Below are 23,636 nucleotides of genomic sequence, written 5' to 3' on the forward strand. Positions count from 1 at the left end.
CACAGGATAAAGTATCTATATTTGTTATGCTGAAGTAAACATAGTAACTATAGAAACATAGCAAAGGATTCTGTGGTAAGAAAAGTTGGGGTATATTAGATAGGAACAGAGGTCAGGGTGATCAGATTGCTGTTCCACCATGGCTTCTCCTCTGTGACCCAGAGCCTCAAACATGCCCCTTAAGTCGGTCCTTAACCCTCGTCTCTCCCTTGCTCAAACACCTCCCATGACTCCCTATTGTCTACAGGATAAACTCCCTTATTGGGCTCTGGGAAAACCAGCACTCAACATGGGGGCCTGCGGTCAGCTGGAAAGGCTGTCAGGGTCTTGGGCTCAGATACCAGCCTCCTCTCCACTCTGCCTCGCCCACCCTGCGTTCCCTTTGGTCCCAAGCTCCCCCTGCTGGCTCTCGATGAGGCTCGGGCGGAGGAGATGGCACGGTTTCATTCCTGGGATTGTGCAAAGCGAGGCGTGTAGGATCTGGGTAGATCCCAAGCCAGGAGCTGGCTGGTTACTGGGGGCCCGCGCTCAGCGGCTCCACGCGCAGCCAAAGCCCGCCCTCCGCGCGCAGGATGAGCTCCGGCTTCCTGCGCGGCTCCTCCTCATCTGGCAGCACCCGGAAGCGCAGCAGCGTGAGCGCCAGGACAACCTTCATCTCTGTCATGGCGAACGTCTGCCCAATGCAGTTTCTGCGGGCGGGAGTGGGGGCTCTGACTAGCCAGGAACCCCAGCACATCCCGTCGCGCCCAGAACCAGGCCCCAGACCACAGACCCCCAGCCCGGCCCGCAGGGATCCAGAAGGGGACTAACCACGCCTGAGACCCCCATATGGGCTTGCCTATCCCCTGAGCTTGGCTCAGACCCCAGCCCTGAACTCATCAGGCCAGCAGACAGGGGGAAGGGGCTCTGCCCACACGGCAGACCCCTTGTTGGAGAGGGGACCCAACCCCTATTTCCCAGACCCTTACCTCTAACCTCTGGAGGAGGGGAGAGGAGAGCCATCCTCAATTTCCCCCCTTTCCCGCCCCCACAGCCATGTCTGGGATTTTAGTCCCAGACCCCTGCTCCCACCGCCCCATTCCCACCTCAGATGCCCACTGCGCTCACCTGGGGCCCACAGAGAAGGGAATAAAAGCCAGGGGAGACCTCTTCTGGGGGTTTTCTGGGTTGAAGCGGAAGGGATTGTACACCTGGGGGTGGAAAGAGGCAGGGCTACTGGTTGGGGTTTCTCAAGATACCCAGACAACCCTAGAAAAGACAGATGTGGGTGACTTCCCTGTTCAGGACCCCACCCCTCGTCGGGTCATGGGATGGAGAAAAGGGAAGGACAGCACCTCAGGGTCCGGCCAGATAGAGGGGTTGTGATGAATCCCAAAGATGCTGATGACACAGATGTTCCCTATGAGGGAGAAGAGAAACAGTCAGGATGAGGTCTCAGCTGATGGGACCACCACCCTCCTCCCCCTGATGCTGTAGACACCTTTGGGGATGACGCGGCCATCAGGGAGCCCGACGTCCTGGGTACAGCGGCGGGCAATGACTGTAACCGGGGGGTGCAGCCGCAGACTCTCCTTGATGCACATGGTCAGGAAGGGCAACTGGGCCAGGTCGTCCCTAAGCAAGCCCCCCAACAATTATCCAGGGATTGAATCAAAGACTCCCCTAGCCCTCTTACTGCCCCTGGAGATCCTCTCTCCACCTTGCTCTGACCCTCACTTCTATAACAAAATAAATTCCAGATGGGCCAAAGATTTAAGCATTAGAAAATCAAAATCACAAAAGTCAACAGAAGGAAATTTAGCCTAGTATTTTTAGAAGCACTTCTGAGCAAAGCACAACATTCACAGGGTATCCTTAAAAGTGTTAATACATTTGCATAAGAAAGTTTTTTAAGGTATACAATTAGCTGAAAAGGAAAAAAAAAAATCTCTATACTGGACTTAACAGGTTATTTGAACAAATAAGACCTGCACTCTAAGGTGGGATGACCTAATATTATAAAGGTGTGGATTCTTTGTAAGTTAATTGATATATTCAAGGCAATCCAGTAAAAATCTAGTTTTGGTTTTTTGGGGTTTTTTTTTTTTTTTGGAACTCAGTAATCTTATTCAATTTGAAAAAATAAAGTTCAAGAGCTATGTCAATTTAAAAATAAAAGATCGAAGAAAGAGAGTTCATCCACCAAATATTAAGACCTATTATAAAAGTGTGGTAATAAATAATAAAATAAAATAAAATAAAATAAAATAAAATAAAATAAAATAAAATAAAATAAAAACAGCATGTCACTGTTGCAAGAACAGGAAAACAGACCCATGGCACAGGATAGAGAGCTCAGAGACAGGCACATGAATAGGTAAAAACGTAACATCTGGTAAAGGAGGCCCCACAACCCCTGGACAATGGATGGTTGAGACAACCGATGATGCGGAAACAGAAAGAACTGGATTAGCATGCACTCCACATCAAGATGGAGTCTTCTCTTATACTTGAAAGGTAAAACCATAAAGTTAAAAGAAGATATAACATAGAAGACATCTTTGCGACCTGTGAGTAGGAAGGAATTCTTAAAATTCCCAAAACATAAACTGGAAGACAAAAAAAGAAAAATATGCACAGAATTAAGGATTTCTGTTTAACAAAAGACACTGCGGAACCATGGACCAAATTAACATTCAGATGAGAGATTTGCAGAAGATGATCTGCAATAAATACATGGATCTAGAACAATATCTTGAATATACAAGAAATTCCTGCAAATCAACAAGAGAGATGACAGGGACTCAAGAGATAAGTAGACAAAGGACACGATCTAGGAATTCATGGGAGCTCAAACTCAGAGATTTAAAACATGAAGAGAAGCCCAAAGTCACTGGTTATGAGAGAAATGGAAATTATCTAGTAATGAGATACTACTTCACATCTATTTGAGGGGAGAATTAACATGGTCGGTAATGGTAAGGATTAAGTAGCTGAGGTGTAGGGGTAGGGAGACCCCATGTGCTGAAAGTGAAGGTATGGACACTCTAGAAGGCCTCAGTGTGGTCAAGGAAAGGCAATGTGTGTTTCATGACCTAGCAAGCTGGCTCTTGGGCGTAGAACCCAGAGAAATTCTCAGACAGGTAGATACATGCACACTAACATGTTCATTGCAGTAATGAGATGGAAGCCTCCTGGGTATTCAGCTCTAAGGGACTAGAGAGGGAAGTTCTGTATGACAGTTCAAAGCAATAACCTAAATGTAACAGAGAAGCATGAATGTCTAATAAAATCATAGTGCTATGTTTCTGAGAAAGGTAAGAACCAGCAGGAGATCTGTGATATAACATGTGCCTGTGAATTTTAAAATACATACACCCAAAACAAAGAATTATGCAAATAAAAGGATTGAATGCTCTAGAATCATATTGGTGGAGGGCTGGAGATGGAGAATTGGAATGAATGGGAATAAGTAAGTATTGCACAGAAAAAATGATGATAATTAGTCATGAATTGAGGGCCACGTTTAACTTTATCCTTGGCAAGGATGACACCCAAAGCACTAGCTAATTAAAAATGTCAAGAGTAGTTTTCAAACTACCCAATCTAATCAGAGTTCAAATGAAAAAAATAGAAATGCAAGAAAAAATGTAAATGCAAAGTAATAAGATAGGACCAAACTTATCAAGTATGAAAATGTGTTTTTAATATGATAATGAAGACTGCTTAGTGCTTATGTATGAATATATAGATAGAACAGAATGGAGTCCAGAAATAAACCCTAATATATGAACAAATTCAGTTTATCGTAAAGCTGCTATTATTTAAAATTCTAAGACAAATACAAAATATGTATCAAATTATGTTAAAATAATTAGCCATTTGGAGGAAAGAAAACAGATTTCTGCTTCAGCACTTACACCAGCATGGATTTCATATGGAAAAAGGATTAAATATAAGAAATAATAAAAATATTAAGTAAAATTAAAGTTAAATAACATTTTTTAATAAATAAATCCACTAGAAGAAAACAAACAAGTTTCACAGTTTAGCATTAGAGTGTGAAGGGCTTTTCCAAGCATTAAAAAAAAAAAAAAAGCTATAAGAAAAGCTAATAAATATGACTACAAAGAAATGAATGAAAACTAAAATAAAGTTAAAAGACATCCTGGGAAAGAATTTTTGCATAACAGAAAAGAAACTAATTCTCTTTATATTTAAAGAGTCCTTATAAATCAATAAGAAAAAAAACAAAAAAACTCGAAGTCAAAAGGAAAAATTATGCAAACTGATGCTTCACAGAAAAAGAAATATGCATGGTTCATAAACATGTGAAAATAGTGCTCAGTTTTACCCATACTTAAAGTGATGTTCATTAGAATCACAAAGTATTATATTCACTTATCAGGTTGGCAGAAGTTTTAAAGTTTCATAACACACACTGCCAGTGAGGATGAGAGGAAATTGGCACTCTGAAAACCCTTTTGTAGGAGTGGATTTGCCAAGAGCTATTAAATTGTGAAAACTAAAATGGTCTTTGATTCAGGAACACCACTTCTAGAAATTTGTTCTGGAGAGACATCCAGACACGTGAGCAAAAATCAGTGTACATGGATGTTTGCTACCTCATGTTTATTACAGCAAACACTCCCAAACTACAAATGTCCATCGACAGAGGGATGTTTAGATAAATCATGGTACATCCATGTGATGGAATATTATACAGCTATCAAAAAGGAGGAACTAGGGATCACTAGTCCTAACATACACTGCAGAGTAAATCAGTACAGAGAAGCTGAAAGGCAGTTCGGCAATATCTGTCATAACTACAAACCTTCACATAAATGTGCCCAGCAGAAGGGTGAGCTGAATAAATTATGCAATGCTATATAGCTCAGAAAGGAGCTGTAAGAAACAATATTGAGTGAAAAGAACAAGGGACCAAACATGTGGGCATGTATTTCTATTAAACTATAATAATTATGTAAATATAAATATATAACTATAAGAATTTCAGAAAAGTCTGAAAGGACATATGACAAATTAATGTCCCTAGAGATCCCTCAGGAGACAGGGGATTTATTAGGCTTGGGGTGGGTGTCGGGGGGCAACAAATCTTCTCCATAGTGTTTCATTTTGTGTAAGAAAAATAAAAAGTTTTCTTCCCATTATTGATTTTGTAATTCAAATTAATTTCCCAAAATTTGTATCTTGGAAAAAAATGAAAAGATCTTGAAGTTAATACTGTCAATGTGTATGCCTGAATGCTTTGTGTATACTTTCAGTTGTAGAAAGAAAACTGAGCAAAATCCTTCAGCCCTTGGCCCCAAATCTGTCCCATGGGCCTCCAGGCTCCAGTTCATCACCTCCAGTTTGCCCCTGTAGCTACAGATATTTTTAATAAGAATATCTGACTTTTCTCTCCTCTGCACAAACATCTCCCATGGCTCCCTATCACCCTATGTTAGTCATGACTCTCCCTTCAAAAAAGAACTTGCTGTCCAGATGCAAGAAGTGCAGTTGGCTAACAGCCTCCAGTTATAGGGTCTCTGGGCTCTGTGACAGCATTCAAGCCAAGCCAATGGCTTAGGTGGCTCCCAGCCAATGACAGGGCATGGTGGGCCCCTACTTCTTGACCATTTTCTGCCCAATGGAAGACTCCCCTAATGGCAGCATCCTTACCCACTTTTATCTTTTATCCAATATTGGCTTCCCAGAAGACTTGAACAGACACTTTTGGAAAGTCTTCACATGGTTTCCAACATATTCCCAGGACGACTTCCATTACCAGCTCTAGCTTCACTAGGAGCCCCTCTGATTCTTTACACTGTAAATTTAATGAAGATCCAGCCACAATTACCTCCTCCCAAACATGCCAGACTCACTCCTGCATGCCCTCATTCTGGCCTTTGCACAAGGTATCCCCAGAGCACAGTCCACTACCCAAAACTAGAGTGGCGAATTCATATTTGCTGCTTCACTACCCACCCTCACCCACCTTCTTTCCTATCTGCCCCAGCCTTGCCCAGGTAAAACTCGAATGGGACTGGACGTGGAGTTGGGAGAGGGCGGGCAGTGTGGACATGTTTACTGAACAAAGAGATGGGTAATTTTTTTCACCCCAAAAACCTCTTGTGACTCCTGCAATAGATTGTTAGGTGGGAATTAGATATAAGAGCAAAAATTAAGGGGAGTAAGGATCTTTGGGAAAAATGTGCAACTTCAGACAGAAAAGCAAGGGAGGGAAAGTTCATCCAACACATGCTGGATGGCATCTGTTCTAAACACATTGTCACAGTTCTCCAAGCAGCCCTGTGGAGGAGAGATTCCCTGCCCCACCCCCATTTACAGAGGAGAAAAGTGGTATTCAGAAAAGGGAACTGATTTTATTAAAGTCACATAGCAAGTAAGCAGGGCAATAAATGTGGACACTCAGCTCTTTCTGTTGCATAAGCCTGCAAGCTTTCCCTGCTCTCCAGGCTGGCTACCAGCCTGTCTCTAGGTTCTGCTCCTATTCCCAGGAAACAATAATGACAGAATTTAAAAAAAAAAGTTCTTTCCCCTCCCCAGTTGGGGAACAAAGCCAATGAGAGAGGTTCAGGAAAAAACCATGATGACCTGCACTCACCATTCAATCTCTTGAGGCTCACGGTCCCTCAGGAGCTCTTGCACCTCCTGCCGGCAGCGCTCCTGGTATTCTGGGTGCTTTGCAAGGTTGTACAGGACCCAGGAGAGGCCACTGGCTGTGGTGTCATGGCCTGAGAAGCAGCCAGACAGACTTGGGGCTCTGGCCTTATTCAGCACCAGAGGGTGGACAGCGCCTTTAAATAAGGCCCTCAGGGAGGAGAGGGAGGATGGGGTGGAATGGGGTGGTCCAGGGCCCACTTACCAAGTTCTCGGGGTTGGACAGACCCCTGCCAGACCCCTGCCCCCCCCCACAGTCCCACACTGGGATGCTCACCCTCAAACATGAAGGTGTCAGCCTCAGCTCGGATGTCCTCGTCTGACAACCGTTTTCCATCTTCATCCTGGAGAAAGGGCAAGACCTCTTGAATCACACCAGCTCTGAGGGTGTCTGGGTCTAATCTGAAACAGTCCCTCAGGGTCCATTATCAAAGTAGGATCTGTTCCTCGTCATCTCTAGGGCCCACCCCACAGGTCTCCTCCCTGGTCTCCAGCCTCTTATTTATCCCTTCCAGGCAGCCTTCTTCAGAGTCATGTCTAAGACATATCCCTGACCCATCTCTCCCTTCCTCAAGCACCTTCCATGGTTCCCCAGTACCCTGCAGATCAAGTCCAGCTTCTTCCATGTGACATTTGAAGTCAAGGTCCTTTCTATCTCTTGAATTCTGATCCCAGGGAAGCCCACCTTGGCCAGCAGGAGCACATCAATGAAGTCCATAGTCTTGGCCTTCGCCTTGGCCTTGAGGAAGTCATGGGAACCCCCACTAATGAGGGCACGGCGCCGCTCCTGGATGACAGCATCTGTGAAGTTGTGCACCAGGTTGCAGGCCTTGTGGAAGCGCCGTCCATTGGGGGTGAGATTGTACAGGAAGTCCATGTGCAGGAAGATCTGCTCCTGCCGTTTCACCACAAGGGAACTGAGTTCCAAGATGGCAGCAATATATTCACTGGGACTCCTGTAGGGCCAGGCCAGAAAGAACCTTAACAAACAGCTTCTTAACCCACATGAAACCCTAGGAGCACCTTCTCACCAGAAACACAGAAGCACTGTGGCACATCCTTTGCTCATCATAGCCCCTTGGCCTTTATCCACTGTTTTGGATAAAGGCCAGGCATGCTTCTCCCTCTACATCCACCTTTATGAATGGCCTCATGTCCCAGACCCCAGGGCAGAGCTTAGGCATCATGCTCTTCTCCTCTCTTTCCTACACAATATCTGGCCCTGCCCATTCTTCCTTAGTTTCTCCCAAATCTGTCCCCATTTTCTCTACCAAATTCAAGCCGCCTCCTCTCCATGGTCTCCTTGAATTCTGTGTCTATACAGCAGCTGGTCTTCTCTAGAGTCAGATGTCCAAAAACAGCTTTGACCATGACCCTCATCTATTCAAACTCCTTCCATGCCTCCCTGGAAACCTCAGGATAAAGTTCCTATGCTTTTGCCTGGATTTTGAATGTCCTTAAGATATAGTCCCTGCCAACCCCTCCAACCTCATTCCCAAGGTGGCTCCTCACTGTCACACATGCTTTGCTCATCATAGCCCCCTGGCCTTTATCAAATATTTCTACCCACCTGAAAGGATTGCTTTCTCTTTCCCTTCCTTTCCCTTCAATGTCTTGCTCTGATCTATCTCCTCCAGGAAATCCCTTCTGATTGCCCTGGTCAGACTTCCCTCCCCCACCTACTCCCTTGGGTCCATGGCTCATGTTCCCATGCCCTGGGCAGAGACTCACTCCTGGCAATTGCTGTCAAAACTGAAGACGCATTTCTGCAGACTGTCCAGGGTCATGAGGCTGATGTGCTCAAACATGTCTAGATGGGCGCTGCCTTCCAAGGCCAGGCACTGCCACTTGGCCTGGACAGAGAAAGGGGCAAATCTGGGGCTGGGACCTGCCTCTCCTGAGCTCCTCCTCAGCCCCAACCACCAAGATGGACTCCCCCAGACCCAGCCTCCTGATCCTCCATCCCAGGTACCCATCTCCAGGAAGGACCAAGGCTTGGGTGGGAGTGGAAACTGTTACTATTAACACCCCATTAAAAAAAAAAAGACCCTGTGGCTGGGAGTCAGGAGACCTGAGTTCAAATTCTGGCTCTGCCTCCTATACTCTGTGTGCTCTTTGTCAACTCATTGCCTGCCTCCTGTCAAAGCTCACTGGGCTCTACCTGTCAAAACTTCAGTAACAGTTAAGATGACTTGCTTTGGTGTCAGACAAACCAGGTTGGAATCCCAGCTCCACTTATTAGCTCACTTGCTAGCTGTGTGAACATGGGCAAGCTCTCTAACCTCTCTGAGCCTCAATTTCATCACCTGTAATGGGGAAATAATAATCATCTCTACCTCATATGGTTGTGAAAATTAAATTAGACAACATATGCAATAGACCTGCTGCATCATCTCTGGTATACAGCAAGTACTGAATAACTGTTAGCTATCATCCTCAATTTCATCATTATCATAGTGTAGGTGACTGCTACAAAAATGTCCCCATTCCTTTGTCCCTCCCTATACCTTCACCCTTTACAATGAGGTTTTGCAGGTCTTCCAACAGGAAGTAGAACCTCTTTCTCCAGCTCTTGAGCTGGATGTGGGACTTGCTTTGGCCAACAGAAGAAGGTGGAGGTCATAGTTGCCTGTTCTGAAATTAGGCTTCAAGGGGTACTGCATGTTTCTCTTCATTCTCTTGGAGCCTCCACCATGTGATCAAGCCCAGGCTAGCCTACTGGAGGATGAGGGACAAATGCAGGAGTCAATTGTTTCACCAAGGCCATCCTCGACCAGTGCCCCAAACATGCAGCAGAGCTGAGCCTGGACGAGCAGAGCTGTCTCCCAAACCCACCCATAACCACAGGCATGTGAGTGATTCCAGCCAAGATAAGAACTACTCTACTGACTCTCATCTTGGGAGCAAAAACAAACACTCATTCTTTCAACCCAGTGAGTTTTAAGGTGGAGTGCTATGCAGAAAGAGCTACCAAACAATCTTCATCATTAGTGTCTTGAATTTTATAATTTCAGTGAGGCAGACTAGAAACTAAAACCTTTTTTTTTTAAGATTTTTTTTTAATTTATTTATTCGACAGAGATAGAGACAGCCAGCGAGAGAGGGAACACAAGCAGGGGGAGTGGGAGAGGAAGAAGCAGGCTCATAGCAGAGGAGCCTGATGTGGGGCTCGATCCCAGATCGCGGGATCACGCCCTGAGCCGAAGGCAGACGCTTAACCGCTGTACCACCCAGGTGCCCCAAGAAACTAAGACCTTTTGAGCACCTACTATGTACCAAGATCATGATTCCATTACATCATCTTGATCACCCTTTAAGAAGGGCTTATTCCCCCCCTCCATTTTACAGATGGGGAAACTGAGGCTTGGAAAGGAAAAGGAATGGCCCTAAAGCTATCCAGCAAAGCCAGGACTCCATATCATGTGTGTCTGAGGCTACTCCCCTTTTCCCAAGGTTCCAGCTGGGACCCTGGATTTAAGGAACTCACATGCATGATGCCTGCACTTTTGTTGAAAACCTTCACATAGGGTTTCAAGATTTCAAAGTGGAAGGCAGGTGTCAGCAAGCGGCGGTGGTGACTCCATTTGTCACCAGCACTCAGCAGGAGTCCATCCCCTAGTAGAGGCAGTCACAAGGAATGGACAAGGGCAGTCCTTCCCCTGAGACTCCAAGGATGTCCCCAACCCCCTTTCCACCCACAGTTACTTACCCAGCCAGGGCTTCAGGAAGTTGTAGAAAAACATATCCTTGGGTACGATGGTGGCTGACACAAGAGATAGACCATCAGGGGCCATGGAGAGGAGGTGGGGAGGAGCTTTTGGTTGGGAAGTGGAGGATCCCAACCAGGGATCTGCATACCCCCTCCAAGCCCAGCATAGCAAGAATGGGAAAAAGGGCAGAGGAAACAGAAAGGAGTGGGAAGGTAAGGGGGGACCAGACCAGGCTGCAGCACATAGCAGAACAAAGGCAGAGCCTGCAGACACACCCCCATGCACTTTGATGCACCCTAACATGCCACAATACACCCCAACATGCCTTGACATGGCTCCTACCTGCTCCAACATGTTCAAAACACCTAAACACAAATCAGCACTCCACAAAATGCCTTTACAGGAACTTAGGACACCTGATCTGTCCCAGAGCCCCCTGACATCTCTTGGGACTTCTGACATGGCCCCACCATGTGTTAACATGTCCTAACATGAAACAATGTGCATAACACACATTGACAGGACACAACATGCTCTGACATGGACCCAAAGACAACTTGACACAACCTCAGTGTGTCCCACAGACGGTCCCAGACAGGACTTGAAGGTCCCAATGTCCCAGACATGGCTCAGGCATGACCTAGCTTTCTTCAGTATCCCCTTCCACCTCATACTCATTAAGTGTTTAGGTAAGGGGTTCCTACGTCCTTAAAGAGACCAAAGGATGCTGCCACCCACCACGAAGAGCTATCACTGCTCCCTTATGCCTCTAGACCAGCCCCCTAGGGCCAACCAGACACAGTGGACCAATCTGAGGTCTGGGAGCTATTCCCCCACAATACTCTGGCCATCTTCACACCCCAAATCCCTTTCCAGCTTAGAGTCCCTCCCAGAAGAGGCAGCTACAGCAGCCAAGAACAACAAAAGAGGGAAGCTTCAGCATACTATGTGGCCTTCAGAAGTTATTATGCCTTCCTGAGCCTTGATTTCCTCACCCAGGAAATGCCCACCTAGGAGGGATGCTGGTGGATGCCCAGCATCCGTCCCCTTCTGGAACTAGCATCTCATTCCTTCTCCACTCTCAATCCAAGTAGTTAGGAGGGTGGACATGCCACCCCATCCTCTGTTCCAGAGCTGAGCATATGACCCTAAGCCTCAGCAAAAAAGTCTCAGTGACTAGATGAATTGATTCCTGTGATCCAGGCCAGGCCAATTTAAAGGAATCCTGCAACTTTTGGGGGGTGTGCAGAGAATGAACTCACATTTCCATGGGGGCTGAGCTTCTTGGACTCCTCTTTATCAGCATGAGAGTAAAGCTGTCAGAGAGGAACACAGAACTACAAGATGAAGACAGATTCCCAATGGCACTGTTTGAAGATCCAACCATGTCAACCATGCCTGAAGACAACATTCTCTCAGCTTTTCAGTCAACAGATTCACTTTCTTTACTTAGACTAACAGTGTTGAGTTTCTACCACTCAAAACTGAAAGGGACTGGCAACCAGAGAGTGACAGGGACCTGTCCAGAGTCATCCAGCAGGTTAATGGCAGGTGTCTGTCAACATTACCCATTTCCCTGCTCAACCTGGTCTGTCCAGGGGTGGGAAGGACTGGGAGCAGGGGCAGGGGAGTGGCTAGGTTGGGGCTCCTGGGAGAGATACCTGGGGCCTGGAGCAGGGGGGCAACAAAGGTAGGGTGGACCAGCCGCAGTACAGGGTAGAAGGGTCCAATCCACCAGAGGTGAACGTCACGGAAGCAGTGGCCCAGGTCCTCTATCATCCGCAAGCCTTCCTCATTGCTCTTCACCTGGGAATGGCAGGGCCGGGGGAGGGTGGGCAGTATGAGGCCAGGTCAGGCAGGAGACCCCAGAAGCTCACAACTGCCCGCTGCAACCCTCCACCCTTCACGCCCCCTCCCCCACTCCCCCCTTCTGCCTGCATTATTCGTCTGCACTTCTATGTCTCACTAAGTCAGCTTCCTTCTGTTGGTCTGCTTGTCTTTTTGTGCATCTATCCATCTGCAAGTCTCTTCCTGTCCCCTCGCTCTCTTCATCTGTTTCTTTAGATAGCTGATAGATAGCCAGATGATGATAGCTAGATGATAGCTAGCTAGCTAGCTAGACAGACAGATAATGGATGAATGGAAAATGGATGGATGGACAGATGGATGGGTAGACAGATGGAGAGAAATGAGAAATGGATGGATAGATGATAGAAAGATGATATGTATTTGCATCTGTGTACGTGTATGTTTCTTTTACATTCTCTGTATGTCCTCTGTCTCTCTCCCTCACTTTTTCTCTGTATCTCTCTCTTTCTTCACCCCTATTTCTCTCTCCATCTCTTCTACTCCCTGAGTCTGTGCCTCCTCATCTCAACCTCCATGGCTCCCCAGAGCCCTCAGAGTAAACCCCCTGCCGCTGCTTGGCTCTGCTGTCCCCTCCACCTTTTCCCTGCCTCTCACCAGCATTGCTCTCACTGCACTGAACAACTTGTTGCTCAAATCCAGGTGCCCGCTCTGTCCCCTCCAGGCCTTTGAGTGGGCTATTCCCTTCCATTTTATACACTTTATCTTTTTTTCTTAAAAAAATTAATACCCATCATTCCAGACCCACTTCCAATGACTCTTCCTCCAAGAAGTCTTCCAGTCTGCCCAAACAGCAGAGGCCTTGCTTTGGGGTGGAGCCCCCTCTCTCCCTCAGATCCACTCTGACCACACAGAATTAGAGGTATCTCTAGTTCTACGTGCCCAAGACTGGGATTCCTCCAGGACAGAGCCTGGGGCTGAGTCTCTCCAAGCATCCCGAAGCAGTGTGCAGAAAGAAATGACCAAGGGCACCCGAGAGCAGGAAGGGCCTTGTGATCTACAGGTGCTGCCCAGAAGCTTGGTAAGAAGGGGCCTGCGGCCCTCAGATGCTGCTCCAGGGCCCACCACCACATATTCCAGGTGGGTACCTGTGGCATGGTGACAGATCAGGCAATGTCAGGATTGCAAAAAAATGGTGAGAGCCCAGGCAGAACATAAGTCCCTGCGGGTAGGTGACCACCAGCTGAGTTATGACCCTCAAGCCCTCCTCCGGGGGGGGGGGCTACAAGCAAGAAAGGGTCCGTCACCTCCCCAGAAGGAACCATGGCAGGTCCCCCTGCAGTCTCTACAGTGCAGAATATCCAGATTCCTGGAAGTGGTTCCAGCCTCAGCGAGGTCCCCATGGTTGAGGTTTGTGGGCAACAGGTGGACTCAGGACTTGTACTGGGGCTCATTCCCACACCCTGTCACGTCCTGACCAGTCCACACAGCCCCCTCTCCTCACATGGTGAAGGATCTGCAGACCTTCCAGCGCTGGCAGATCCCAGGGGACAGATGTGATCTCTGCTCATCAGTCAGGAGGGCAGCTCCTACCTATGAGCCCCTACTGCCTGCCAGGCTGTGCATAGAGCATCCTGTCTATCTATCTATCTATCTATCTATCTATCTATCTATCTATCTATCTATCTCTCCCCTGAACGTATGGATTCTCCCAGCAGTCATGCCATTTACAAATGAAAAAACCAAGGCCATGTCCCCCAAAAGGAGAAGTGGGGGATTGGCTCCTGGGGACACATCCTCTCCAGTCCCTCTCCATCCTCCAGGATGCCCCATCCTGGCTGACAAATACTCTCAGGTGCTCCAGACAGGTGGACAGAAGGCTTTTTCACCTTTTTGACTGCCCCCTGCTCCCCAGGGACCCTGAGGCACTTGATGAGTTTGGCCCAGAGAGGGACAGTGACTCGCCTGAGGTCACACACATAGTAAGAGGGACTAGCAGAGAAAAGAGTGACCCAGACCAGTTTCCATGGCCAAGCCCTTATAGGGGGAGGTAGGAACTGCAGTAACTTTATAACATTCCTGCTACTGCCAGAGGTTGCTGAGAAATTCCCAAGACCCAGAATTTTAGGCAATCTTCAGGACGATCTTGGGACATCCTGTTCTGTAATGAGCTGGTCTGCAGGAAGAGAGGGGAGGAGCTGAACACCCATTCCTTTGGCATTGGATGACCTAGATAGGTGATAGTAATTTCACCCAAACCCAGGACATGGCCTCCACCATGACATCATCAAGTGTCAACTGTATGTCAGCTCCTGAGCTGGGCATTATAGATGTCATCGCTGTCCCCCAGTGCTACTGTCTAGTGAGAAAGAGAGATAATACACTAAAACTGGACAATTAACTGTTTAAGCTTGAGCAGGACCAACTCAGAGGTCCAGGTCTAGTGGGGGGAAGTCAAGGGAACCTTGGAGAAGTTACACTTGGGCTGAAAATGGGACAAAAAGGAGGGATCAACCCAGTGACTACAGGAAGGAAAGTCCTTCCTGGCAAAGGAGCAGCACAAGCAAAGGCCCTGAGGTAGGAAGGATTTGGCTCATTGAGGAGAGAAAGCAGGAGCTTGGGAGTATCTAGGGTATGCTGTGGGCCTGGCAACACTTAGTCTCTGTGTTCAGAACAATGGGCAGTCTTATAGAATGGTTTTCAGCCGAATAGTGGTGTTAACAAAAGCTAAATTTCAGAAAAATCTCTCCAGGACTCAAGAAAGAAAGGACGACAGGGGACAAGAGTGGCAATGAGGAGCCCAAGGAATTGGAGAGAGGGCTTCCTGGAGAAAGATGCCAGTGGATGTGGCGGGGAATGCAGAGAAGGGACAGATTGAGGAGAGGCTGTGGGGGCAGCACCTCTGGCTGTGCTGAAGGACCGGACTGCAGGAGAGAAAAGAGGGAGGTCAGGGGCCCCAAAGTGTGGGAAGTGGGCAAAGGAAGGGTGGACAAGACTGAGGGTGGGGCAGGACTGGGGACCGAGCCTGAGTTCAGATTCTGACTTGGTGGAATGAGGTGCTTAGGAGACCCCACCTAAGGAGGGGAGGCTGGGGCTGAAGAGACCTGAACTTGAACTTGTAATTCACTTGTGGAAAGAGACCATGGCCCACTTAGGGAGTCAGAGCCCGGGGTAAGGTGATGGCCTTGGGAGCCAGAAAAGAGGGAAAGCAGGTTAGATCCCTGAGGGCTCCCCACATGGAGAGGTAGGGTGAAGGAGGAGCCCAGTGGAGGGCAATGTGCTAGAATGCTAAAACCCAGAGAACAAGGAGGTTCAGGGCCAGTCAATGGTCAGCAAGGCCAGATTGCTTTTGGGAGGTGATGAGGTCCTGGTCATCTCACAGAAGCATGATGGGGGTGGGAACCAGGCTGGAGCAGGTGAAGACTGGCCAAATGGAGGCAATAAGTGAAATAAGTTTGGCCATTAAGTTCAAGGCCAGTGATTTCTTCTGAAAGGGGAAGTGGTCAACTTTTATCCAAGTTGAACAATGGGGCCCACTGATATAGCTTGGTGGTGGAAGGCAAGATTACAAAAGGAGGAAGGCGAGGAAAAGGACAGACAGCCCACACCTCTCCTCCAGCCCAGCTGTGCCCCCATGGGGGAGGGGAGGGCAGAAGTCATAGCTGATTCCTGTGCAGAAGCCAAACCCCAGACAGGAGCACCTGCTGGCCTGAGGCCAACAAAGATGGGCCAGCCAGGGAGTGGACCCTGGATACTGGTCCTGGGGAGACTGGGGGCACCGGGGGACCTGGCTCATGCAGCCCTTTGCTGCTGTCCCAGACCTCAGCCCAACCCCTGAGCCCCATTCCTGACCCTTCAGGAAGTCCATCCACCCTGATACCCCAGACTCCTCCTCTCACTCACACTCACCAGGCCCACGTGACCCCAAAGCCAGTTCCGCTTCGGGGGCTGCGGGAAGCACCTGAGACGGCTGCAGTTGTCATACAAGCTGTAGCTCCAGGCCAGGATGCGGGCCAGCAGCCAGGTGGCCCCAGCCAGCAGCAGGAGCGGCCATGGGGAGGCTGCCAGCTGCCCCAGTCCCAGCCAGGACAGGCTCACCTGTGACATCCTGGGCAGAGCGGATAGAGGGTGAGCTCCTGAGACCCAGGAATGGGGCAGAAAGGTGAGATCCCTGGACTGCTCACAAACAGAGGGAGAGAGGCCGCAGGATGGGAGGGACAGGGACAGGGAGGGGCAGGGACGGTGAGTGCTGGGAATTGGGCAAATGCGGGCTCCAAAAGGGGAGGTGAACGCGGGGAATTCCAGAGGAAGAGGCAGAGTGAGATGAAGAGATTGGGGTGGAGGAAGGAGAAGAAAGAGACAGAGAGAAACTTATCAAAAAACACCCAAACTCAATCACTGGGAGGTTGCCACGAGATCCAGCTACAAGGAAACCACCATCCCCCAGCCAGCCGGATTCCTGGCGTCACTTCTGCCTGGGGTAGTGCCCCCTTCCCGCCCCCAGGCAGGAGCCCTCTCAGCCCTGCAAGCCCCAGCCAGTCACCTTCTGTCCGGAGGCACTTATTCCACACAAGCTCTGCCCCCCTCCTCCGGGCAGGTCTTTGTCCTTGGCCCCTGACATCTGAGCTGGGGGAGGCTGGGCTTGGCTGCGTCAGCCAATGGCAGCATGCCTGTCTGCCACCTCCCCACCTGGCAGCTGCCCAAGACCTGAGGACAGAGCAAGCAGGATACACAGAGAAACCAGTCCTGGGTCACATGGCCTGGGTGCTGGATCCTCAGAGCTCAGTGCCTCCCTCGCGTGGTGGGAGCAGAGTTGAGAGATGGGCAAAGGTTACTCTGGGCCCCCATGTTAACAGCCACCCCTGCCCTTTTAAAGCAGGGGTGTGGCAGCTAAACACTTGAACTTGAGAGTTCAGGTGCCATGGGAGCAGGATCAGGCCAACCTCCTCCCAAAATATATCTGGGGCTCCCTCCACATGTGATTCAAGAGGGTCGCCTGCACCATTTCTCAGCAGACAATCAGGAAGCCTCTAGCCTCTGGACTGCACACCCTGGCAGGAGTTCAAGGCCTGCCTCCAAGCAGCCCAGGGTCTGGGTTGAGACATGACTGCTGGGGGCAGGAACAAAGCAATGGGCCTGGCTGGGGATTACCTGCATCAGATTTAGGGGGTAAGGGGTCCAGCCCTCACCTGGGGCTGAAGAGGTAAGGCTGCAGGGGTACAGGAGAGGGTGGGGCCCAGACAGGGAGCAGAGCTGGGAGACCCTGCGTGGAGTTCTGCCCCATCCTGGCTGTGACTGTGGGCTGTGCCAGCCCCCTGTGGGCTCAGTCTTGCCATCTGGGAAATGGGATGCCAGATGAGGGCCTGAGAGGGGGCACATCTTATCCAGATCCCGTCCTGAATTTCCCTGTGAGGTGGTCTCAACCCCTAATGAGGTCTTCCCATGTCAGCCTCCAAGATGAGGATGAGTTTGAAGAATGGACCCGCTGAGCAAGAGAACTGGAAGAGACAGTTTTCCTGCAATGACAGTGTGCTAGGGAAATGCATTTCCTCTCCCTGACCCATACATTCCTTCCAGCCCTGCCTGATCCAGTCGCAGGTGGCTGCTTGCAGCCCTCAGCAAGTTGAGGTACACCGCCCTAGATATCCCCTCCTGCTCTGCGGCCAGATAGGTCTGAGGAGGAGCAGGAAGAAAGAGGAAGGAAGAAAGGTCCGGGGAGGTACACTAACTCCCTTAAGCCATACAGCGAAGTCATTCCACAGGACAGCACAGGTGAAGGTGAATCCTGGCACATAGTGGGTGGTCACTAACTATTCAGGGAAGAAAGGGACTTTTGTAGCTGTGAGCTGTAAGAACTGACCCCTCAAATTGGGGTCCTCAGCCCATGAGCACTGGCATTACCAGCAGCATCCTAGAAACCCAAAATCTCAGGCTCTAACACAGACACACAAAGGTGGTGGCTGTAATTTTTTTTGCCATTGTCACCAGTAAGGGGAGGAATTTATCTCCGTTCTCCTGGAATCTGGACTGGTCTGGGACTGTGTACCCAATAGGGTGTGGTAGAGGTTGTGCCATGCCAGTTATGGGTGATAGAGGGCGGCCCAATGCTGACATTTGCTCTTGGAACGCAACCCCAACTGCCATGCTGCGAGGAAGCCCATGGAAGGGCCTCCCTCTCGTGCAGCTCAGATCAACAGCCCCAGCTGCTTTCCCAGCAAATCACGCGTATCAACCGCCAGCCACGTGAAGGAGCCATTTGGACATCCCATCCCAGTTGAGCCTCCAGATGATACCACAGCCCCAGATGATATCATGAGGTGCAGACCCTTCTGCCTGAGCCCAGGCAACGTGCAGAGTCACAGGAGAAAATAAAATGGTCATTGCTTTAAGCCAGTAAGTTTTGGGGGCTGTTATCCAGTGAGAGATCACTGGTATACCAGAATTCATGTTTTTGCCAGATCTCCAGAGATTTGTATGCACATCAAAGTTTGAGACGTACTGCTTTAAGAGACCTAGGTCAGGCACCTGGGTGGCATAGTCTTTTAAGCATCTGCCTTCGGCTCAGGTCATGATCTCAGGGTCCCGGGATCAAGCCCTGTGTCAGGCTCCCTGCTCAGCGGAGAATCTGCTTCTCCCTCTCCCTCTGCCCCTCCCCCCACAGTCATGCACACACCATCTCTCTCTCTCTAAAGTAAATAAATAAAATATTTTTTAAAGATTTTATTTATTTATTTGACAGACAGAGAGACAGCCAGTGAGAGAGGGAACACAAGGATGGGGAGTGGGAGAGGAAGAAGCAGTCTCTCAACCGAGGAGCCTGATGCAGGGCTTGATCCCAGAATGCTGGGATCACGCCCTGAGCAGAAGGCAGACGCTTAACAACTGAGCCACCCAGGCGCCCCTAAATAATTTTAAAAGAAAGAAAAAAGAGACCTGAGTCAGGCTCTGCAAGGTACCTTAGGAAACTTACCCTGTCTGTCCCTCAGTTTTTTTATTTGTCAAATGAGGAGGAAAATCTATCCTTGTCCAGGCTGTTTACTGAACACCTACCATGTGCTGGGCAGTATTCTAGATGCTTGGGATGCAGCAATGAGCATGGTGGACACCGTCCCTGCTGTCAAGGGGTTCACATCTAGTGGGGAGACAGTCAGTGATCGATTGAATAAATGATCAAGAATGTATCTGACAGTGATTACGATGTGAGGGCTTCCAGGAGGAGGTGGCCTTTGAGTGGGTCCTGAATGAAGAGAGAGAGTGGGAAGTGTTGTTGAAAGAGCCCCACAGTCATGGGGTAATATGCCCAACAGTGGGCATAAGTGAGTGTGTCCTTATTCCATTGACACCTGCACCCTGATTACAGCTAACGTGTCCTTCAAGGAACCAGCCCAGGTGGCAAAATTTGGTCCAATATTCAATCCAGAAGCAGGTTATTGAAGATTGCTTCACCACATCCAAGAACTCGAACCCCCACTGGCCTCTGGCCATGGAAGGAAGGACAGAACCCATCCATCAGGGACTCCTCACTTCCTGGATCAGGTGACGGGAGGCAGAAAGGGAGTAAGAGACCCAGCGTGGGAGGCAGGAAGCCTCCAAGGGGGACTTTCTGCTCTGAGTCAGAGGAGGCTGGAGCGTCCCTTTCTCATCCAACAAGGAATGTCTCAGCTGCCAAATCGCAGGCGCCTGGCTTATGGAATGTTGCCCAGCCAGTGTTGGAGGGAGGGCCGACACACACTGAGAGGCAGAGGCTGATGCTTCTCCAGGGACCCTTCCAGTCCCATCCGGAGTGTGGGTCAGACCAGAGGTGGCAGTCACTCTATGAGTCACCAGCCCCAGGTGTGGCCCGTCACCCCTCTGAGCCTCGGTCTTCACATCTGTAAAATGGGCTTGATAGAACCTCACAGAGGACTGCAAGCCTTCTATCAGACACAGGCAGAGAGGACAGGAGAAAGTACAACTCTAAGTGATATGTAAATGATGGATTCATCTATATATACAACTTACGAATGTGCATAGGGGTCTGTGTGTGCACATGTTTGCATATGTATTGAAAAAGTTCCAGAAGAATCCACACATGGAAGTGGAATTGGAGAAAGTACAATTGGAGTCTTCAACCTTGTAACTTGCTACTTGTCTCACATTCTTTCTCTCTCCCTCACTGAGCTGCTGTAACTTTTACCACTAAAATACTAAAAGGATTGGCACAGGGTGGGGGCAGCGCTTAGTTGTGCACAAAACAGATAAGCAGTTTTTCTTTTGTGTCACCACGGAGACACACCTCCCAGGAGTCAGCCTGGGGTCTCTCTAGAGCAAGCATGCGGGCTGCATGGTGGCTGGAGTCCCACTTTTCCTTTCCTTGGCCGTTGGGAAGGAACATTTCTGGATTCAGCACAATAGAGTTCAGAGCCCGGCCCTGAGCCTCGCTTGGTCAAGTCACTTGTCCTCTCTGAGCTTCATGCGCTTCTTGGTAAAATGGAGAGGGGGACTTACACCTCCCAGATAGCACATTCTTCAACAACAAACTATACTTGAGCGCCCACTCTGTACCAGGCACAGTGATAGGACCTGGAACCGGGATAAACAAGACAAATGGGTCTCTGGATGGTGGTGCTCATGTCTGATGGGGGAAGCCAACGGGAAATAAGACCAAGTCATATGGTGGTAGTAATGAAGGAAATTAACAGAGCGAGACATGCTAGCAAGTGACCAAGGGGGAATATTCAGACAGGGCAATCAGGAAGGGCTACCCTGTGGAGGTGACCTTTGAGCACAAACCTGAATGATGGGGAGGAGTGGGCCATGAATAAGGACAACCCCATGAAGCCGTGCCAGGACTGTAAAGACCTAGTACGGGGTGGGGCATGCATGTTTGTCTTACACATGTTCATTCTTGCTTCTGTCCTCAAACGCGCTGACACAACCAGGGCTGGTAGAGCCCCTGCAAACAGGACAGTGGGAGCAGTGGTGTTGGGGTTTCACTCCACATAATCAAGAAGTTGAAACTGACAGGCTCCTGAAGCCGTGTTGAGCGCAAGACCAGCTGGCAGATCTGCCAGATTCCCGGCCCAGGCAGCGGAAGTCCGAATGAACTGGTGGAGGAGGCAGAAAGCCAGGAGGAAAACTCAAGAAAAGTTCAGAGGGCGCACAACAGCTAGGAACAACCACAAGGGTATTTTATTAGGTACTGTACTCATTGATACCCTCCCTCCTCCCCCACCTGCCCCTCCACATGCCCCCCTTCTCCTCTCCTTTCCTCCCCCTCCTGCCCCTCCTCCGCCTCCTCCCCCTTCCTTTGCCTCCTCCCTCCTCCTTCCACTTCCCCTCCCCTTCCTCCTGCCCCAGTCCTTCTCCTGCTCCTCTTCCTTCTCTCTCTCCCTCTCTGATTATTGGGTGATGATTGCTCTCAGAAACTAGCCTGACCACCACCAACACCCAATCCACAGAAGGGAGACTTGGAGAAGGGAGCCTCAGGAAGTGCAGTGTCCTAAAAAGAGACCATTTGCCCCCAAGCGGTAGATTACAGATAGCAGTGAACTCTTTGCTAGCCCTCCCCTTGAGAGGGTGTTTTTTGTGTCAGCTAGCCTAAGCTTCGGTACCCACTGTTTACCTAAACAGTTATTAGGTGTTGCTGTGAAGGTGTTTTGTACATGGAGTTAACACCTACAATCAGTTGACTTTAAGTAAAGGAGTAAATCACACCCCGTCCATGTGAATGGGCCTCATGCAGCCCGTTGAAAGGTCTTAAGAGCAAAATTGAGGTTTCCCAGAGAAGAAATTCTGCCCTGAGACCACAACATCCACTCCTGCGTGAGTTTTCAGCCTGGTGGCCTGCTGGCCTACAGATTTCAACCCTGCCAGCCCCCCAGTTGCATGAGCCAATGCCTTAAGATAAATCTTTATATATACATATATGTATGTATATTTTTATTTTAAGATATATATATATATGTTAAGAGAAATAAATCTTAAGATAGAAATGTATATATAATATTTATATCACATATAAATCCTAAGATAAATACACAATATATAGATAGATGATAGTTGTAGATAGATGGATGGATAGATAGATGGTAGATAATGAAAAGGTGATAGAGAGAGCTCGATACTATTAGCTCTGTTTTCCTGGAGAACCCTGACTGCTACAGAGGTAAACTATTATTCCTTTCTCCTTGAATCCTTGCTGTCCTCTGTGACTCTGGGGACTTGCGAATCTAGGTTGTAGGAAAACTTGCGACTTCCGTCTGGTCCCCTTGGAATACACCTGCTTGGATTCAGCTGCCATATTAAGAGGAAGCCCAGGCAACCCCATGGGGAGGCCCCACGTTGAGAGAAAGTAAGGACCCCAGCCAACAGCCAGCACCAAATTGCCAGGCAGGAGAGTGAGCCATCTCGGATGTGGGTTGTCCAGCCTCAGAAGAGCTGCCCCAGCTGACCCCGCATTGAGTAGAGAACACTGCCCCAGCTGAGCCCTGCCCAAATCATAGCAAACAAACTAACATTTGCCACTTAAGCTATTAAACTTCCTGGCAGTCCGTTATACAATAACAACTAACTAGAACAAATACATTTCTGTTGGGGCGCCTGGGTGGCTCAGTCGGTTAAGCGTCTGCCTTCAACTCAGGTCGTGACCTCAGGGTCCTGGGATTGAGCCCCGCATTGGGCTCCCTGCTCAGCGGGGAGTCTGCTTCTCCCTCTGCCTCTGCTGCTCCCCCTGCTTGTGCTCTCTCTCTCCCTCTCTCTGTCAAATGAATAAAGTAAAATCTTAAAACAAAACAAAAAAAAACAAATACTTTTCCCAACATTGGAAGTCCTTAAAAAAATGGTTATGTGTGCAAAAATGTTTGTATGTACATTGAAAAATGTTCACATATGCAATTTTTTTCAAACTGAAAATAAAAAAATCACACCAAACTGCTGGGCTTGGGAGTAGGGAGCAGAAGCTACCGTGGGAGAATTTCCTTTTTAAGTGTCTACACTTCCATAAACAAAAGCATGATTCAATTTCTACACTTGCTTTTTTTTTTTTTTTTACCTCAAGCCGATGTAATACTTGGAGAGAGAGGATTTAAATGAATAAAGTACTTATAACAACCTTCCTGGCTCAAGTCAGTATCAAGCATGTGTTTGACATTACTTCCCTTATTTTATAACAGAATAAGGACATGAGCACCAGCCAGGAGCCTTGGGTGTCTCTGGTGCACATATCAGGGACCTTACTGGTTGTGAATCCCCCCTCCCCGCCCCCGGCGCACACTTCATTCCCTTGGTCCTCATCAAGGAGGAAGCTCTCAGGGGGAGCAAGTGCCAGGGTCAGATGGCCCACGGTCAAAGCCCACCCTTTCCACTCTCCAGCTGTGTGACCTTGGGCAAGTGACTTGCCCTCTCTGAGCCTCAGTTTCCTTCTTGGTAAAAATGTCATAGTAATAGGCTTGTGGGGATTGGAGGAGTGACTTGTAT

The 23,636-nt window shown here is 48.9% G+C and overlaps 1 protein-coding gene and 1 long non-coding RNA gene across 7 annotated transcripts; one reads left to right on the forward strand and one right to left on the reverse strand.

Annotated features, from left to right (window-relative positions):
* LOC123779902 (cytochrome P450 4F6-like) lies at positions 1 to 16,815 on the reverse strand. Of its 6 annotated transcripts, XM_087867198.1 has the most exons (13): positions 16,089 to 16,286; positions 13,383 to 13,461; positions 11,887 to 11,892; positions 10,373 to 10,477; positions 10,151 to 10,278; positions 8,395 to 8,516; positions 7,349 to 7,619; positions 6,941 to 7,007; positions 6,608 to 6,737; positions 1,481 to 1,614; positions 1,335 to 1,399; positions 1,108 to 1,190; positions 1 to 689 (listed from the first exon to the last, which is right to left on the reverse strand). In XM_087867198.1, the coding sequence occupies exons 1-13, from the start codon at positions 16,284 to 16,286 to the stop codon at positions 512 to 514; spliced, it is 1,566 nt and encodes a 521-aa protein (XP_087723324.1). In that variant the 3' UTR covers positions 1 to 511. The 6 variants fall into 6 exon arrangements, with proteins under 6 accessions (XP_087723324.1, XP_045634550.1, XP_087723321.1 ...); XM_045778594.1 differs by lacking the exons at positions 11,887 to 11,892; positions 13,383 to 13,461; positions 16,089 to 16,286 and adding exons at positions 12,035 to 12,179; positions 16,723 to 16,815 and having other exon boundaries at positions 10,373 to 10,426; XM_087867195.1 differs by lacking the exons at positions 11,887 to 11,892; positions 13,383 to 13,461 and adding an exon at positions 12,035 to 12,179 and having other exon boundaries at positions 10,373 to 10,426.
* Positions 16,256 to 23,274, forward strand: LOC148108957 (uncharacterized). The gene is made up of 2 exons (XR_015726700.1): positions 16,256 to 16,341; positions 19,540 to 23,274. It is a non-coding gene; the product is annotated as an uncharacterized LOC148108957 (long non-coding RNA).
* The last annotated feature ends 362 nt before the right edge of the window (positions 23,275 to 23,636 follow it).

The sequence above is a fragment of the Ursus americanus genome, chromosome 14 (genome assembly GCF_024610735.1).
Source record: "Ursus americanus isolate L20-20 chromosome 14, mUrsAme1.1.p, whole genome shotgun sequence".
In the NCBI taxonomy this organism is placed as follows: Eukaryota; Metazoa; Chordata; class Mammalia; order Carnivora; family Ursidae; genus Ursus; species Ursus americanus.

What these genes read in the sequence shown, in the direction of transcription:
- LOC123779902 (XM_087867197.1), bottom strand. Translation starts at nt 16,286, where the DNA reads ATGTCACAGGTGAGCCTGTCCTGGCTGGGACTGGGGCAGCTGGCAGCC. An exon ending in CTTCCTGAAGCCCTGGCTGG is followed by an intron (nt 10,279 to 10,372) that starts GTAAGTAACTGT and finishes TGCCTCTACTAG; the next exon opens with GGGATGGACTCCTGCTGAGT. An exon ending in TTTGACAGCAATTGCCAGGA is followed by an intron (nt 7,620 to 8,394) that starts GTGAGTCTCTGC and finishes CTGGCCCTACAG; the next exon opens with GAGTCCCAGTGAATATATTG.